The 20,955-nt window shown below is 29.2% G+C and overlaps 1 protein-coding gene across 1 annotated transcript; it reads right to left on the bottom strand.

Moving 5' to 3' along the window:
* Window positions 1-83: 83 nt before the first annotated feature.
* On the bottom strand, window positions 84-2,352 carry LOC108564313 (angiotensin-converting enzyme-like). The gene is made up of 7 exons (XM_017923313.1): window positions 2,164-2,352; window positions 1,189-1,350; window positions 837-945; window positions 643-786; window positions 373-567; window positions 165-300; window positions 84-96 (listed from the first exon to the last, which is right to left on the bottom strand). Exons 1-7 carry the CDS (start codon window positions 2,350-2,352, stop codon window positions 84-86), a joined length of 948 nt encoding a protein of 315 aa, XP_017778802.1.
* Window positions 2,353-20,955: the final 18,603 nt, after the last annotated feature.

Genomic DNA, 20,955 nt, shown 5'->3' with positions numbered 1-20,955 from the left:
ATTCTTTAAAGCTGTAGTTTTCTTACCGAAAGTCTTTACCGTTGCAAAAATCCCATGCTGAAGCGTGACAAAGTATTTCTCTATTATGTGGTCTTTCTACGACGGCTCCAGTATTAGTATCATAAGACATTGTCATTGAAGCTAATCCCAAGGATGTGTAAAACTCGTTGGCCACTTCGAACATCTTGTGCGGAGTATACTTGTGTTTTTTCAAGGCCTCCGTGACATCGATGTCGTCCGCGCGCGGATACGGCCTCACCAGAGACCTAACATTTGTCCACGTTTGTCCCCACATGTTACCTAAGTGGAAAAACAACAGACAGACAAAAAAAAAGGTCAGATTAGAACGGCGGTGATTAATGACGAATTTACCTAAGACGTGGGCAGGGATAAGATCGTCGTCATCCTGCGGCATGTCCTTCCCGTAGACGTGTCTCAATCTATTCAGGACGTAGCGGTGCAATTCCTCGTACAAAGGACTCACTTCCTTCCACAAACGATCCAGATCGCTCTCCATCGCCGGATACTCGTACTCGTTCCTCCACATTTGTCCCATGTCCGTGAAATCTGAGATAGAGAGATAGAGAGAGAAAAAGGAGAAATTGCATCCGGTGAAAGATGGAGTAAATTGGAAGTCCTTACTATTCGCCGTGGCTGCATCGTTCGAAAGGACGACGTAAAACTCGTATAAGCGCTTTATTTTTGCACCAGTTGCTTCACGCCACGACAGCCAAATGTACAACAGCTCATCGTAGTCTCGACTAGTCGCCATTATTCGCTCCAAATCTAAAAGAAAAACGCAACAATGAAACAAATAAAGATATACCAAAATATACCTGGATCCAATTGTAGTCCTTCCGTTTTCAGATCGCAGTGCGGCTTCTGGTAAGGACAGACGCGGGCCGTCCCGTAGATCTGGGTCATCGCGTCAATTACACCTGTCAGCTGAAATTTTTTTTAATTCCTGGTCTAAATTTAAACCGAATCAATATACAAAACGTTCGCGTCAGTACGCAACTCTACTTCCATCAATATGCATGATGCCTAATTGAAGATCGACCCAAACGAAGGTCACACAAGGATTGATTAAAACCCAATCAAATTTAAACCCAATTAGGTGAAACACCCTTTTCTTAATCAATCAAATTAAGCAACTATAAAAGATCAAAGTTTAACAACATCTAATACCTCTTTTAATTTCTTATCTCCAAGCGCTGCCACTCCTAAGATGGACAACAGCTTGATCTGCCGCTGAAGACTGGAGCATTCCAACGAATTCACGTCGATGTCCTTGAAGAAATGCTTCCAATAATCCTTATCCAGTTTAGCGCTCTCGATGGTGGCGTTGATCTTAAAGAATGTAAGCAGTGTGAATCATAAAAACGTTCTTTTACGAGCACCGCTTTGTTTGTTGCGCCCCATTTCGACGACCCCAGAATCGCGTTCAATCAGGATTTATCGAATATTTACGATGTCCATAATAAAAAACTTAACATAATCTCGTGCATTAGGCTATGATTTTAATTAAAGGACGAAAGCACACAAAAAAAAGAAAAAGGACTTTTTTTTTACGATTCTCCTTAAAGCAATTCAATTTGCGAAACGCTCAATTCATAACTTTAACAGCGCGCGATATGTCTTTGTAACGTGGAAACTAGGTAATAAAATTGATATTTTTCCCTTTGATGACGAAGAAATGTATTTCCGAGATGAAAAATTATTAACTGAAATATATTTATATATAAAAAAAAGGAAATAATGAAGGAATAAGAAAATGAAAAGAAAAAATTGGAAAAGTCGAATCGACTTGTTTTTAATAAAATTAATAACAGAGCTTTTTTTTCGCTCTCTTCGAGATGTAAATAAGCCAGTTGGCGAAGTAAAGCCGTGGACCCATTACAAACTTTATAAATTATAAGCGAGGCTCTTTCTGCCTAAGAGAGATTTAATAACAATCTCCGTATCCGAAACCAATTTGCTCGCAGCGAAAGGAAGAGAGAAAAAAAAGTATTAAAAATATGTTTTTTTCTCTCTTTTCTATAGACAGGAGCTTTTGCGATATTTACGTTGAATTAAAAAAGTTTTTTTATCAATTCCACCTGCGTCGTTGAAAAGGGTGAGGGGTTGTTTTTTTTTTCCTTCAGGAAGTTCGTTTCTTCTTACCGAAATTAGTGCTTTCTGTGGATCCTTGATGTCTACTAAATGATTCCATTCCGCCGTTACAGCTTTGGTGCACATCTCCGTCGCGTTCTTCTCGTACTCGTAGCAAAGGAACTTGCGTATAGCCTTCTCATCTTTGAGGCTAACCTCGCTGCGACACGTCCTTCTTCCTAGACTATACGTGCATCTCATAAAAACTAGTAAACTGATCTGCAATCAAGGAAACGCATTAATTTCAATGATTAATTTATGTTCGTCTTTGTATACTTACTAATAATAAAAAGGATAAATTGCTCATAAATAGTTTTTGGTAAACGGCAGCATTCTTTGCGTGGAACTGTCAAGGTGACAAAGCGAAAATGCTAACCTAAATACGCAAATCCAAAGCATACTACAAATAATTAAAGTCTTACCTAATCAAAATAAGATTTATTTGCAATCAATGTAAATTATATACGTTTCAATTTACTCTTTTTATGAACAAAACAAATTTAATTAAAAAAAAAATTTGTAAACGAAAGAAACAATGTATTGAAATTTGTGAAAACTAAAGCTAACTAAATATTTAGATTAAATATTGTTATTTAATTAAGTAATAGTTTATATTTATTTATAAATGAAATTTTCCATTTTTCAGTACATTTATGTAATTTGAAATGAAAAGCAAATTTCTTTAATTATCAATAGAAATTTAACATATACTTTACTAAACACATAGTATTTTTTTTATTTTAATCTGATTGTCTGTTGTTCTTTACCAGACATTTAAAGTAGACGTGTCTTTGCAGGTTTCTTAGATGGAAAAACACGAGTATTGTTCTGTAATCATTTTTTTTTTGATTTGGAAGGTTTTGTAATGGCTATAGAAACATTCATGGTAAGATGATAAATGTATTGAAGCAATCTATTCTTTTATTTCTGACTGTCTACATATGGTTCAAGTGCAGAAGAGAAGACAAAGACTGTTTTCATCAGCAGTTATGGTATTAGAGATCATTTTGGATGTAAATGATTTGTTGTTAAAAGATTATCTTTAAAGATAATTAAGAATTAAATCAAAACATTAGCCAAATCTATTAGATCAATTAGATCGGAAAACAATCATGAAAAAAGGCCGTCTTTACAGAATAAGAAAATCTATCACCAAGGTGTGTTTTGACCATGGCAAAAATCAAAGAATTTGAAGTATGAATTGCTTAGAAATCCATCACATTATTAGACAAACTTTGGTCTAAATGTTGGACAGTTTAGCGATTTGTATAGAAAAATTAAATAATTTTTTAACAACAAAATTGTTTTTTCAAACTGCCTTCATAATACATAAATAACAATTGCTTACAATTAAATTCAGTTTAAAAAGTTATATAACTCTTTAATATTGAATTCAAATAATGAATTCAGATAATGAAAATAAAAAAATAATTGCAAAAACCAAATTCGAAGCTTTTATTATGTAATTTTGAAACAATTTTTTGAAAAACAGAATGCTATCAAGATTATTGTGAAAATATAGAAAAAAACAATGTTTGTTTTGTGCAAATATTGGTTTTATTGTAAATCTTGTAAATTTGTTTGAAATCTATTAACTCATAAAATATGAAACCATAAGTAAATTTAATTATTCTTAAAGAGTCAATAATTCCCTTCTTTTGATTGGAAAATACTACATAAAAAATATAAACTTTTCATTAAATTTAACAAAAAAAATAGATTTGTAATATTAATTTAGATTATATAAATATAGTTGAACCTCACTTAAAGAATTTACTCCGCTTTAAAATTTCCGGATTTTTGAAACATATTCAAAAATCGTCACTCGGTATGCGAAATGTTCGTTATGCAAGGTGCTCGTGAAGTGAGGTTCCACTGTATAATTGTATGTTGGTTCAATTCTATTGCATGCAATCAATATTCCTTTTTCTTATATTTTTGAAGAAGTTTAAGAACTTTTTAACAGCTACAAATAAAGTTTACAAAATGTATTTATTGTGATGAAAAAAAATAAACACATTAAATACTTTTCATCAAATGTAATACAAATAAATTCGTAATTTCTATTATATGCAATCATTATTTATATTTCTTATATTGTTAATTAAATTTAAGGACTTTTTAACAGCTACAAATAAAGTTTGTTAAAATTTATTTATTTTTTCTGATAAAAAAAAACACGTTGGTCACAAAATGTGTTTGCATGTGCGTCGAGCACTCCCCCAAAACACTGTACGTATGTATGTTTGGTTGGTTTTAATCCTCCTGCAGATGTCAGGGGTATTATCGGATTATTCCATTAGTCAAATCGTGAAATAATCGCACTAAACATAACATTCGTTAACAGGGCATTTCCATTTATTCCCAAATTGCAACGAGCCAAACTCCAAAAGATAAAAAAAAAACAAACTAACTCGACGGTTTTAAATAAACGCACACTTTAATTGCTTTCATCCAAATCCAGACAAGTAGAAGAAGGAGAAAAAAGTTGCATTTCCTTTCGAGCGAAGACAAATAAATCTCTTTTTAATTTATCGTGTTTGTGGGTTAAGGCAATATTAGCTCAAGAATCCTCGCATACTCTTCCCAAAAAACCCTCGTGTCCCCTCTTTCCTGAAGAGAATTATACCGCTTTTACTGCAGACGCGGTAGTTTTTTTTTTCTTTACGACTCAACTTTGATGATTAATGTTTCCCCCAAATCTGGACACAAATGGGACTTACTTATATAATCATTTGTCTTTTGGACACGCGCATCCAGCAGGAACCAAGAACGTTAATGCTCTCCAATATATTAAATTTCATTCCTGCAAAATCTACTGCAAGTATGATTGATATAAGATGAGAATTACTTAAGATTTGATGGCTTTAGTCTTAACAATTAATGGCAGCAATTTCAAGCAATTTTCTTTTTAGTTATTAAAGAAATATTATTGCCTGTATTTTATGAATGTATATGTTAAAAAGTAAAGAAAATGATTGGCTGTGAATGTGAATAATTTCATTTCGTATCCCATCCATCATTTCTTCTGGCGATGAAATAATATTTTCGCTGGATGGAAATTAAATCAAAACATTTAAAAAGGAAGGCAAGGATCAACGGGAATATTATTAATGATCCGGTAATGGAAAATTGTACTCGTGGAGGGAGAGAAAAAAAAGGAAGATGATGAAGAAGGGAGAGATAGATTGGAAAGTTATTTGAATATGAATCGAGGGTTTTTTTTTGAAGTTAAAAGTGAGCGACGCTACGTCTCTATTTTCTTTACGGAATTTTTCTTTTTTCCCTTTCCCAAACTTTATTCTTTCTACATCTAATGCAGATTCGGTGGATTCAATAAGCGATGTACGTGTTTATTATGGTACGAACTTTTCCAACCATTTCGCATGCAAAGAAAGTCACTTTAAATTTGATTTTTATTAAGTTCGTAAAGTTGTTTAAAATACATTAATTTTGAATGAAGTTTTCTCCTTTATTTATCAATTGTTAGAAATGAAATTTAGTCCTAATTTTTATAAAATTCATAAAGTAGTTTAATTTCAATTAATTTTTTTAGTCAAAATTCATTTCAAATTAAATTTTATATAACCAAAATAATTTTAATTATATAATTAATTTTGATATAATTAAATTAAAAAAAAATTAAAAGTTTTATTTCATTTCTTATGTAGAATCACTTCAGTCCTGATTTTTTATTCACTTTATAAAGTTGTTTAATTTCAACTCATTTTTAATCAAATTTTATATACAAGGTGGCGCAAAAGTAATGTCATAATTTTAATTTGCTGCCATTTTGTTATAGATGAAAAAATGAGCTGCTGATCTTCGGACAAGGTATGACTTCGTATCAAAAATAATAATGAGCTATGAAGTGGTTATGTTAACAAACAAAATTCTGCACCAGACTTTTCCTTAGGGCTTTTTAAAATCACTCGTTTATTATTTCAACAAATATTCCGATTATTATGAAATGAGTTCATTTAGTCCTGATTTGTATTAATTAATTAATAATAAAGTACTAAATTTTAAACTGTTTTAAAAGGCTAACGTTTTAGCTTGATTTCCTTCATAATGTAATTTATAGAAATACAAAATAATTCCATTTTCAATTATTAATTATTAATTGAATCGTTTTTAAATATTAAATATATTGTTTATATTATTTTAGTTGTGTTATTTAAAAACACGTTTTAAAAAATCTTAAGGTTGATGATGCATATGTAATCATAGATGGATTCCCAAATTAGATTCGGTGATAAATCGGAATTTGGATATTGTAATTGGATGCGATTAGCGTGTGTCGCACGGCCGTCGAATTTCGTCAATTATGTTAATGCGACGTCGGAGTGCCGCATGTGTAGGTGCACATGTACAAGCATGTACGTATACACATATATATAGTACAAGTACACATGGCCACGTGTATCGGGCAATCCATCTTCCGGGCGTCGCGACGCTTTACAAGACGGCCTGACAAGTTTCGGGTGAGGACGACGCTCCATTCTCCGCAGACGCACAGCACGTTAAATTAGTTTAATATCTTGTAATCGCCTAATGGACAATCTCATCAATTTAACAGCTGCAGCGTAGACTACAAAAAAAGAAAGAAAAAAACGGGATGGAAAAAGATACAAGTAGAAGTTGCATCAGAAACTTCTAACAAAAGCAGATGCAAGACTAACTTTTACCTTTTATGTAGCTCAAAGAAAACACGATTTCCTTGAAGAATTATTTAAATAAACTGTTGGCAATAACAATAAAAATAATCATAAACAATTTGTAGAATTGCGTATTTTTTAAATAAAACAGAATTACAATTATTAATTAAAAAAAATAGTTTCAGATAATAATTCGGAAATTTTTATTATTATTTAATTCATATTAGTCGATTTCAATAGAAACATTTTGAAATAATAAAACATTTCTACATCTAATGCAGATTCGGTGGATTCAATAAGCGATGTACGTGTTTATTATGGTACGAACTTTTCCAACAATTTCGCATGCAAAGAAAGTCACTTTAAACATGATTTTTATTAAGTTCGTAAAGTTGTTTAAAATACATTAATTTTGAATGAAAATTTGTCTTTTCTTTAACAATTCTTAAAAATGAAATGTTTACATGGACAAAATTTAGTCCTGATTTTTATAAACTTCATAAAGTAGTTTAATTTCAACTACTTTTTTTTTAAATTAAATTTTATATAACCAAAACACGATTTCCTTGAAGAATTATTTAAATAAACTGTTGGAAATAACAATAAAAATAAGCATAAACAATTAGTAAAATTACGTATTTTTTTAAATAAAACAGAATTACAATTATTAATTAAAAAAAAATAGTTTCTGATAATAATTAGGAAAGTTTTATTATTATTTAATTCATATTAGTCGATTTCAATAGAAACATTTTGAAATAATGAAACATTTCTACATCTAATGCAGATTCGGTGGATTCAATAAGCGATGTACGTGTTTATTATGGTACGAACTTTTCCAACAATTTCGCATGCAAAGAAAGTCACTTTAAACATGATTTTTATTAAGTTCGTAAAGTTGTTTAATATACATTAATTTTGAATGAAAATTTCTGTTTTCTTTAACAATTCTTAAAAATGAAATGTTTACATGGACAAAATTTAGTCCTGATTTTTATAAACTTCATAAAGTAGTTTAATTTCAACTATTTTTTTTTAAATTAAATTTTATATAACCAAAACACGATTTCCTTGAAGAATTATTTAAATAAACTGTTGGCAATAACAATAAAAATAATCATAAACAATTTGTAGAATTACGTATTTTTTAAATAAAACAGAATTACAATTATTAATTAAAAAAAATAGTTTCAGATAATAATTAGGAAAGTTTTATTATTATTTAATTCATATTAGTCGATTTCAATAGAAAAATTTTGAAATAATGAAACAAAATTAAATTAATTTATAAATGTTGTAATATAAAGTATGAATAAACACGAATAAAGACTTTAGTTTTCATTGATTTCTTATGTAGAATCACTTTAGTACAGTTTTTTTTATTAACTTTATAAAGTAGTTTAATTTCTTATATATAATCGCTTTAGACATGATTCTTAATAATTTAATAAAGTAATTTAGTTTAACTATTTTTTTGAATTAAAAAATGCTATAAGTTTTTCTTTCATTTCTTATGTAAAATCTCTTCTAACAAAGCACATACAAAACGAAGTTTTCCAAGAGATATGTGTAGCTCAAAGAAAACACGATTTTCTTGAACAAATCTTCAATAAATTAATAACTACAATAAATATTTCCATTAGTTTTTTTTATAAATCTTCAATTAATTAATGTTTCTCTTAAGATTTTTTTTTGAATTGATGAAAATTAAGTAAATTAAATGTAATAATTAATTTAAAAATATAATAGATTTAATTAACAGAAAAAATGATTTTTTTATTTCAATTTTCCTTGCAGTTGTACATTGTCAACATTATTTTTTTTTTAAATAAAGCAATGTATGATCTAACATAAATATCAAGCTTTACAAATGTGGTAAAAAGAAAATAAAAAAGGACACTTAAATACTTAATGAAAAGATGATCCAGCAATCCCACTTCACATATACAACAATTATGTATGCACTTGCAAACATTGATTTATTGGTTGTGTAAGTCTTGCGGTTTAAATCTCTTCAGTCTTCGACGATGATCAGCCGATGATGGTATCTTCTGCTAGCCTTTGCTATTTCTTCCTTGACGAAACTGATGTTAGCTTGCTTGTGGATGTCATCGTTTGTGAAGAACAATGGAGCATTGGTAATTTTCCTCAACGTTTTGGACTGGAATCTCTTTATTATATCGATACTGGTGTTACAGGCAGATTCCCCTGTATACCATAAATTTGAGTAAAAATAGAATTGAAATTATGATTAAGAAAAGTTACATTATTATTTTATTCATATTCAAATAATCAATTTACATTAGAAATTTTTTTGATTTAATAAAGAAAATTATATAAAATTTAATTACTCTAAAAGCTCTTGATGTAATATAAAATTTACTAAGGATTTAGTTAAATTAAAATTGAGAAATAAGTAGAAATTCGTTTCAATCATAGTGGAATATAATTATTTTTCTAGCAGAAGTCTGCAATGTGTATTATTCAATTTGTGCTGTAGCAAAGCGATTGCAGAGGATGCTAAATAATAAATTACGAGAAGAAGTAGCAGACAAAAAAAAACGAGTGGATTTAGAAAGAAGCGAGAGAGAACTGGAAATGATTGAGCGTAAAAGCTCCGCCATTTCTCCACATTTCTACCTGCGCGCTTTTATTAACTTTTTATTGATTCGATATATGCGTTTTCTCCCGATCACTTTATTTCATTATTTCATATTTTTTTTTCGGGCAAACCGAAAATTTCCCAAGAGATGATGTAAACAAACGTACACTTTGGAAACGGATTTCTTTTGGTTCGTTGTAATTGTTATTTGCGAACCGTACGAATTTGTTAAATACCGGTTAAATCATAGGGAATGGATGGAATGGGGTGCAGGTTGAATAATCCTCAAAGGAAATATGCGCCTACCCTAAAACGTCGAAAAATAATTACGTGCGAACAATATTTCCGCACGCGTTTCAGTAATTTCAGGTTCACGCTTTTTGGATGAATTGTGAATGCCGCGGGAGATGGGAGAGGTTTAGGGGATGGGCCGTTTCGTTGATGGGCGAAGGGTTCAGAATGGATGATGGGTGAGAGAGTGAAATGGATGGAGAGATGAATAGGGATGAGAGAGACAGAGAGTGAAAGTGTGTGCAGGGAAAGGGTCGTTTGATAATTTTAACGACGTCCCTTCAGGGATGACAACTCTGTGACACACGCAACTCAGCTATCTCCGACTCACTCATCCGACCGTTCGTTATTCGCCCACTTGACAAAAGCCTTTTCAGTCGGTAATTATTTATGAAACTGATGGACGGGAAAACGAAGAACTGCTGTGGCTTCTATTTCAAACAAAAATAAAATTGTAGTAGTAGTAATCTGTAGCTGTAGCAGAACTGAATTATATTGCTAACATATTTTTATGAATATGCAGATTCAATTCTTTATAAATCATCGATTTTCTCAATAACTATACATGACACAAATATTTGGGCTTTATAAAGTGACAACTTTCATATTTGTAACTATAACAGTTTTCCTGTAATTTATGGTCAAAATTGAAAAAAAAAACGTTTTTGTGAACATCGAAAATCGAGTTCTTTATAATATTCTTCTTATAATCTTATAATAATTCTTTATAAATCATCGATTTTCTTAATAACTATACATGACACAATTATAAGTGAGCACTCTGATTAAAGCTATATGTTTGGGCTATATAAAATAGCATCTATCATCTTTGTAACTATTGCAGTTTTCTTATAATTTAAGTCAAAATTGAAAAAAGAAAAGTTTTTAGGAGCATCAAAAATCGAGTGTTTTATAAATAAATAATTGTACCATATATTAGTACAATTATAAATAAATACTACAAAATAATTAAAGATATAAGTTTGGGTTTTCCAATTACAATTACAAATGTGACTATTTCAGATTTACCTGTAATTTACTATCAAAATTGAAAAACCTTTTTTGTGTGCATCGAATGTGTTTACAAATCATCAAATTTCTCAATAACTATATACGCTACAATTATAAATAAGTACTACAATATAATTAAATACATAAGTTTGAGTTTTCCAAAGTGCTAATGGTCGCATTTCTAACTATTACAGTTTTTATGTAATTTAGGTGAATGTTGAGAAAACGTTTTCCAATACTCGAAAATCAAATGTCTAACATTGATTATTTGTTCTCAAAAAATATAAATAAACACTATAATTAAAGCTTTCCAATGTGATAAATATCTTTAATTTACGGTCAAAATTGAAAGAAACGTTTTTTTTGGCTTAAAAATCGAATGTCTTTGTCTTTACAAATCATAAATTTTCTAAAGAATTTTAAGCAACAAACTTATTAGTAAGTACTCCTAAATGTTTGGGCCTTCGAACATAGCAAATATCATATTTGTGACTATTACAGTTTTCCTGAAATCGTACGTTTGTTTGCCAATAAAAGTCATCAATTTTCACAATAACTTTAAACGATAAAGTTATAAGTAGACACTGTAATTTAAGCTAAATGTTTGGGTTTTCTAACTTAGCAACTATTGCCATTGTGACTATTACAGTTTTCCTGAAATTTATACGTTATTTTAATCCTCGAAAATTGAGTGTTTTTTTTACAAATCATGATTTTTTTTAATATCTATACATGACACAATTATAAATGAGCACTATAATACAATCTAAATTTTTGGGTTTTCCAACAAGCGACTATTACAGGTTTCCATAACTTATGATTAAAATTGAAAAAAACGTTTTTTAGTCTAAAAAATCGAGTGTTATAATTCATCAATTTTCTAAAGAACTTTAAACGACAAACTTATTAGTGAACACTCTAATTACAGCTAAATGTTTGGACCTTCGAACATAGCAAATATCATATTTGTGACTATTACAGATTTCCTGAAATGTATACGTTTTTTTAATCCACGAAAATCGAGTGTTATTTTCTTAATAACACAATTATAAATAATCACTATAATGCAATCTATATTTTTGGGCTTTCCAAAAAGCGATTGTCAAGTTTGTAACTATAAGTGTTTTCCTATAACTTACGGTAAAAATTGAAAAAAACGATAACCTTTGAACTATTTATATTATAAAGAGACGTGAAAGAGACCTAAATACTTATTGGTACTTTTATGTAATCTTTATATTATTTATAAAAATGATTTGTTTTGCAATTGGAAATATCAAGTGAGTATAAATCTACATTAATGTAATACTTTGCATACCAAATATGTGACAATTGACGTTAATAGCTGTTGCATAAGTTGCTTTCCATGTTGGAACGGATGATGGGAACTGCTGATGAAGTATCTGTCATATCTAGGATTGTTCTGGACTTTTAACGAAATTGAACGAAGTCGTATATAATGAATAAAAATGCCATGTTTCAATGGGGACTTGCGGAGCGGCGCAGATTTGAATATTATTATTTATGGATCGGATTTTAATAATTTAAGAGTTTCGGGTCCGGGACGCAATAAAATAATGAGATACGGTCGTGGGGTTGTTTTAGCCGTAGGACTCCCAGGGGAGGCATATGTGTGGTCCTTAGTCTAGACATATTAGGCACGTGTACAAAAGGCATACAGAGGAGGGATTCCCCCCAAACCCGCTGTATTAATAATACGGGAAAATACATGTTAAACTCGCTGCAGATAGAGGAACCAATAAAGGTGAATTGGTAGATCCAATCGGCATAATAATAAGAGGAAACGAACAAAAACAAGAATGAAAGAAAAAACGCACATTCTGTGTCTTTGGAAAAAAAAAAAGTAATGACTTGGAAGGGGGAGAACATAAGGAATAATTGTATTGATTCTTGGAGAGGGATGAAGGAGGGTGGATATTCGACCGCCACCCCCTCGGGACGATTTCTTTGGGTTTGATTGGTGACCGGAATGGAGCTTAGAGAGGAAATCCTTGGGAGAAGAGAAGAGAGAAAGAAAGGGAAGAAGACTCTTGCAATGGTCCAATTAATGTCAAGAACTTATAGCGGACGAGGAGATTTTTCTCCGTTCGCTCAATTCGCCAAATTATTATCACGAGGATGCTGGGGAATTCAGGAACGAAAATACTGAAAATAATAAATTTTGATACGCTATAACAATAACAGTTTGATGATGAATTTCTTGGTTGATCATTGTTTTGTAAACAATTCATTATATCAGAATGTCGAAGCATTACCGAAGGAAAAAGACGACTCTTGTGTAATAGTCCAATTAATGTTAAGAACTTATAGCGGACGAGGACAAATTATTATCACAATTATGCTGGAGAATCCAGGAACTAAAAAAACTAAACATTTAAAAGGCAATAATAATTTAATGATGAATTTGTTGGTTGTTCATAGTTTTGTAAACAATTCATTATATCAGAATGTCGAAGCATTACCGAAGGAAGAAGACGACTCTTGTGTAATGGTCCAATTAATGTTAAGAACTTATAGCGGACGAGGACAAATTATTATTATAAGTATGCTGAGGTATTCAGGAACTAAAAAAACTAAACATTTGAAACGCAATAACAATTTGATCATGAATTTGTTGGTTGATTACAGTTTTGTAAACAATTCATAGTATCAGAATGTCGAAGCATTACCGAAGGAAGAAGACGACTCTTGCAATGTTCTAATTAATGTTAAGAACTTATAGCGGACGAGGACAAATTATTATCACAAATATGCTGGAGAATCCAGGAACTAAAAAAACTAAACATTTAAAAGGCAATAACAATTTAATTATGAATTTGTTGGTTGATTACAGTTTTGTAAACAATTCATTATATCAGAATGTCGAAGCATTACCGAAGGAAGAAGACAACTCTTGCAATGTTTTAATTAATGTTAAGAACTTATAGCGGACGAGGACAAATTATTATCACTGGGGAATCCAGGAACTAAAAAAACTAAACATTTGAAATGCAAAAACAATTTGATGGTGAATTTGTTGGTTGATCATAGTTATAACACTTCATAATATCAGAATGTCGAAGCATTATCGAAGGAAGAAGACAACTCTTGCAATGTTCTAATTAATGTTAAGAACTTATAGCGGACGAGGACAAATTATTATCACTGGGGAATCCAGGAACTAAAAAAACTAAACATTTGAAACGCAATAACAATTTGATGATGAATTTGTTGGTTGATCATAGTTGTGTAAACAATTCATAGTATCAGAATGTCGAAGCAGTAGCGAAGGAAGATATCAAACTATTTCAATTTAATGCGGGTGGCAGCGGTTTCGTTGGGGGGGAAGGTGAAATGATTTCCTCGTATATTCAATTTGGCATGATGTATTATGGTAATGCTGGCCTGAGTGTTCCTATCGGAACCGCGACCCCGGCATTCGGCGGTCCCCACAATCCAATATACACTAATCATTACAACATATTCGAATTCAATTCCATTTTCCAAACCCCTTGTGGAAACCACGCTGTGTAATTGCATTAATTTTCGAAGTATGCATCACACAAAAAGTCCATCTACAAAATACAATTATACCAATTACTTTATTTAGAAAAATGTTCCAAAGCTAAGCGCATTTTAATAAGGACTTTAATTACGTATGTCCAACCGATATTATTACAATTATTATTATCAATATAGTGTATTAACGGATTAGAGACATCCACGGCGTCTCTTAGACGCCTTATTATATAAACCTCCTCCGTGAGACCGATTCTAACATTCCTTCCTATTATCAACTGAGATCCCAGACGCAGAATAGGTAGTTTCATCAAGACCAACTACTGATAAGAACATCGCTCATATTTTCAAGTGGGAACAAGACGCAGAATTGGCAGAATCTGTACAGGAGTAGTGATCTGAAGCTGAGCGTCTTATCAAAAATTACTCTTCAAACTCAAACTCCCTTGATTAGTTAATTTTATACGTAGAATAAGTATTTGTAACTAGTCTTAGAAAGAACATTAAAGAATAAACTACAGAGATTCTAGACCTATCACATATTAAAGCATATTTTAATAAATAACAACAATTAAAACTCGTTGGTTTCATTATTTTCTCATACAGACAACAGAAGAAGATATTTCACAGTGTCCAGAAAACCATCCCTGAGACACGACAAAACAATACTGATTAAAAAGTGATAATTAGTGAAATTTTCAGTATATGAAAAACTGTAATATAATAAAATAATTAGGAAAGTCGTTAATTGCAATTATTTTATTATATTCTGAAAATATTTGTTTAATGAGATTTATATTTTTTTAGAAACTATAGCGCAGGGGTGGCCAAACTGTGTCTCGTGAGCCGCATGTGGCTCTTCAAAAAATTTGCTATTTTTTTGAAATTTTCATTAGTATTAAATTGACTATATATTTGCCCTAACTAATATTACTTTTTTTTAACAAAATTTGACGATTTTTTTACAATTTCTATTTATGTTTCTAGATTTATTTAAAAAATAACTCTAATTTATTAGGATTTTAGTTTCATTGGAAAACTATAAACCTTTTCTATATAATTTTATAAGAAGTAAAATTCTGTTTTGTATATAAGTTCGTAATTGTTACGTAATGGAATTTAACATATAATGATTAATTTATGTAAAATTTCATATATTATTTAATTACATACCAACTAACTACTAATGGTACTTGTATGTCTTAAGATTAGTATAAAAGTATAAACTTTGAACTTTCTAATAAATCCAATACTAAATTGAGCAATAGAGCAATACAATTCAAACTTCATTGTTTCTATAATTATAACAAACTTAGATGATATTTGTTAATTATGTAACAATGTAAATTGAAAAATCTATTTTTTTAATGCTAAACTCTATTGTTATTAACTAAATCTGTTAAAGAAAATAAATATTATATGATTATACTAAGGATTTTCTATAGGGCAATTTTATGTATATATAAATTATTATATAATGTTAATTAATAAGTTAGCTATAAAAGTTATTACGTTTTATCTAATAGCTAGATTATTTCACATGATTAAAATCGATGTCATTGTAATCTTATGTGAACGTATTTCAATATTCAGTTTATAAAAAAATCATAAGTTTATTTGTTAAAATATACTAAAAATATGTAAGATGTGTTTAGTACTGTTATGTAATTATAAATTAGTTTTGAAACAATGCCAAATTGTAAAACTGTAATTTTAATTGCTCATTTTTTTTTGTATAATGATTATGTAAAGCTATGATTCATATCAGTATGAAGTACGTACCTAAACAATCCGTTCGACAATTAACAAAGTTTCTATAATGAAATGCCCGTCGGATTATAATGGCGTTTATTATTATTATTATCCGTTTTGGGGTCGTTAGCGTCGAGGGAAAATTTCGCCCCGAGCACGTTTCTCAAATAAACGAATAAACTACAACAAAAAAACAAACATTTTTGGCGTCAATGTGTGTATCGTTCTTGCACATCTCTCTTCCACCAATAGAAAAAAGTGGAAGAGAAGGAGACAGTTTTCATCCTTACTCACAATATGTGTACATGTGCCGTATTTAAATGAAAATTATTTGGGTCGCGGTTTGGCTTTGGTCGAGAAATGAAATTTCCTCCTACTCGTAAATATTTTAATAGTGGAAATTAATTAATATTTTAATTACGACGCCGACGTCGCCGGCGTCGCTCTGTTGCCGCCTCCGCACACTTCGTCGTTCTTCACGTTTTCCCTTGGCCTCCGCGAACTTATGCAACTTTTAACCAATTATTTAATTGAAAATCAACACTGTGACGTTCGGTAATGGAAACCTATTCAAATGAGTAGCAAACTTCTCAACCACCCTTCTCACTCAAAACTTAAATCATTCCTTTTCTTCAATCAGATAATTACACATATTTTCATACAAATAAAAGTCAATTATAATGCTTAAGTTTTGGGGAAAGCAGCGCAAATAATAATTCCGCAATTAATTCTCGTTTATCTTCGCATTATTTATTATATATTTTTTCCAACAATCTATTGGCTAATATAGAAACTTTAATCATCATGAAACATAATTGCAATTATAAATTATTTTGTATTTACGTAACAGAAAAAATATTTTAGTAGTTAAATTTATAAATAATTTGTAAAAATTCAAAAATTTATAAGAATTTGACAGACTATATTTCAGATGGAAAGATTCAGTTTTATTATAAATTCTACGAAAACTTTAAACTATTTTAATACATCTGAAACTAAAACATTTTATGAAAAATATACTAATTTTGAAAATATTTAATTTGAATGAACATCTATTTTTTTTCATTAATTCTCTATAAGTTAAAAGAATGCAGATGAAATGAGAAATAAGATATACGTTTCGATTGGTCCAATTAAAGCAACTTGTTTCTTAGAATGGACCACTGGTTTAATTTCAGTTTTCTTACGTATATATTGTATATATTAATCAATAGTACTTTTTATCCTTACACTGATTCCAACACACTTTGTATAGAATATTTCATATAGATTATTTATGTTGTTTCTTAAAAAACTTAAAATTTGATGATTAATTTTATTGTGCTTTTTTTATCAAGGCTTGCTGTGATGTGGATATGTATGACAAACTTTTATGCCTTTTCATTTGTCCTATTAATTTGACAGGTGTTACTTAGACAACTACTGGTAGTCCAACATTAGGCAACGTTGGTAGATAGTTGAAAATATTTTATTTAACCTTATTTTTTATTTTTTATGTATTATAATTGTATTTACAAAGGTCGAGGATAAAAAAAAACAAATATATTGTAGTAATATGTAGATAAAAATGTGTACTTTACTAGGATATATTAATATTGGGAAAAGACTTAAGTTGATAGCCCTTTTGGTCCAAATTAAATGCAATAAATATATGTTAATAAAAAAATATATTCATTATTTCTGAATATCTTAGTATCAGATGAGAATCCAGTAATAGCATCCGAATATCTACAGGAAAATTAAGATAAACTACAAGAATGGCTTATAAATGGAGAATAGCAGTTAACAAAATGAAATCTGTGCATATCACATTCACGCTGAAGAAAGACGCCTGTCCAACTGTAAGATTTAATGGACAAAGATCCACTAGATTTAGTATATAGATTGAAGAAATTATTAATGTTCAAATCACTATAAACATCCACCGACAAAGATTATCCATTTATTATCAACCGCGATTTTAAATTTACTCAATGTTCACATTGATGAACAGAATGTGAATAAAATTATAAGACATAAAAAAAAGAAGTTTTATGAATTTTTTTCAATTATTTACGTGATTCTTTTTATTGACTACAATTATTTATGTAATTATTAAGTTGTATAATTAAGATTAATTGTATAAATATAAAAATTCAATGGATAACTTTTTTCAGATGTAAATATGACCAAAAATGTTGTTACATAGTCTGTGCATCAATTTGTTACTTTATGAGTCGTATAATTAATGTGAGTCGGTAATGATGTGCGGTAATGGCGTTAATTAATGAGCGGAACAAGCTTAGTCCACTGTGTTGTACATCGATTTCCGAAATGCCAATGCTACATGCGAGCTGTATAGATTTTGCTTAAAACTTGAATAGCTTAATTTGCACACACCCGTCTGGGCCGGAGACGAGTACTGAATGAACGAATTTGAATACTATACGTATATAAATGTGTATACATATAAGATATATATATATATGTGTATGTATGTGTATGGTAGAATCTAGTAGCGGCAGGTCAGGCCAAGGCACTTAACCAAATTGATTCCGAACGTGAGGATTTTGAGTGGATTAGATACGAATTGTAAATCAGAGTAAAGCCGCCGGCTCCGTGGATGGGCAAATTTAAATGCCTGACCCCCCCTCTCCCCTTTCCACCCTTCCTCCTCCTGTCCCCAACAATTCGGAACTCATTTTGGAGATATCCTCTCATTATTTGCATAACACTTCAACAAATTTCATTCAGAAAATCAATCATTGTTTTTAGCTCAATTTAACTTACTTTTTTTTCTTTATTGACATTAAGTCGGACATTTCTATATACTTAATCAATTTTAGATTTTTTTTATTTATTTAATTATATCTTAATTTAAACACATTTAGAGGAAAGTGATTTTGTGTGAAATTTAATCAATTTAGAAAATTGGAAAATTAATTAAAACAAACGTATTAAGTTTTTTTTAAGTTGGTTTTCTTTTAGTTCTAATTTCAATAAATTAATTAATTTATTATTAATTAAGAAAATTGGTTTATCTTCAGTATAAACTAGATAATTAAAGTGATAATTTCAGTGTGATTATATTAAATTAATGAATTTGTTTTTTTTTTTTATAAATTTTAATCATTCTATAAGCAATTAAGAAAATTGGTTTATTTTTAGTGCAAACTAGAAAATTAACTAAAATAAATGGATTAAGTTTTTATTTGAGTGTGAATTATATTAAATTAATGAATCAGTTAGTTTTTTTATTTACAAACTTCAATCAATCTGTAATCAATTAAGAAAATTGGTTTATATTCAATATAAACTAGATAATTAAGTAAAAAAAAAAGGATTCAGTTATTTTTAAGAGAGTGAATTATAATAAGTTGATGAACAAATTAGGTATTTTTTTGTTATAAATTTTAGTCAATTATGAAAATTACTTTAACTTCTATATAAACTAGGGAATTAAGTAAAACAAAGAAATTAAGTCGGTTTTCTTTAAGTTAATGCATCAATTTGTTTTTTTTTATAAATTTTAATCAATCTGTAATGAATTAAGAAAATTGGTTTATCTTTAGTGCAAACTAGGGAATTAATTAAAATAAATGAATTAAGTTTTTATTAATTTGGTTTTATTTCAGTGTGAATTATATTAAATTAATAAATCAGTTAGTTTTTTATTTATACATTTGAATCAATTTGTAATCAATTAAAAAAATTGGTTTATATTCAGTACAAACTAGATAATTAAGTAAAACAAAAGGGATTCAGTTATTTTTAAGTTGGTTTTCTTTGAGAGTAAATTATAATAAGTTAATGATTTTTTTTGTTATAAATTTTAATCAATATTGAAAATTACTTTAACTTCTATATAAACTAGGGAATTTTGTAAAGCAAAGTTAATTAAATTAATGATTCAATTAGGGTTTTTTTTTATATATTTTAATCAATCTATCAGCAATTAAGAAAATTGGTTTCTCATCAGTATAAAGTAATGAATTAAGTAAACAAAAAATGGATTATGAATTTTTTAAGTTGGTTTAATATGAGTGTGAATTATAATAAGTTATTAAAATAATTAAATTTTAATACATTTTAATGAATCAATTTCATCAATTGAAAATATTGTTTTAACTTAAGTAAAAATAATTAATAATACTTATTGTAGATCTATAATTAACTTTTTATATAAGAATAAGTTTTCAAGATAATCAAAACTATTCAAATTGTAGTTCAATTATAAACAAAAATTAAATTTACTAATTTTTTTAATATATAATTATAGAAATTAACTTGTTTATAAATATTAATAAATAAGAAAATTATGGATTCTGACTAAAAAATAAGAAAAATTATAAGAAAAATAATTATTATCAATTATAAATTGAAACCATATAAAAATTAAGTGTATTTTTTTAATAAATAAATTATAAATAAAATTGTATGTAAATTGGTATAAATTAATCCTAATCTAGAATTATATACGGCTTATAATTTTTAATGAAAAAGTAATTTACAAAGCTAAATTACTGCAAATATAAATTACATAATCCATACATAATTAGAGGCAGCTAATGACGTTGCGTTATCGCGATAACCGTTTGAAAGAAACCCCCCAATTAGGTTAACGGTCTGCAATTGATCAGGAATCAAATTACGTTCCTTTTTTTATTATTATTTCGAACTAGTTTTGTATGCGTGTGTATATATTTTTTTTTGTTTGGTGGATGCGCCGGGTCGTAAAATCGAGTCGGCGCCGTTATTATTGTTACCTACCCTTTCCCTGTGCACACATAACGCGCATTCATTATTCGCGACTCAATTGATAATCTGTTTATTGGCCATGTTTATGGACCTTTCGCTAATACCGACATTACAATCATAATGACCCGAACGCTAATGACGTTACCGTTGATCATTAGATATTTTATTGTTCGCATCGGCGCTCCACTTTTTCTCTATCTCTCTCTCTCTCTGCACATTTGCATAGTTAAATCA

Source organism: Nicrophorus vespilloides, unplaced genomic scaffold (assembly GCF_001412225.1).
Source record: "Nicrophorus vespilloides isolate i.1.1-1 unplaced genomic scaffold, Nicve_v1.0, whole genome shotgun sequence".
NCBI lineage: Eukaryota > Metazoa > Arthropoda > Insecta > Coleoptera > Silphidae > Nicrophorus > Nicrophorus vespilloides.
Note: the sequence above shows the minus strand (reverse complement) of the source record. Positions and strands in the feature narration are given on the sequence as shown.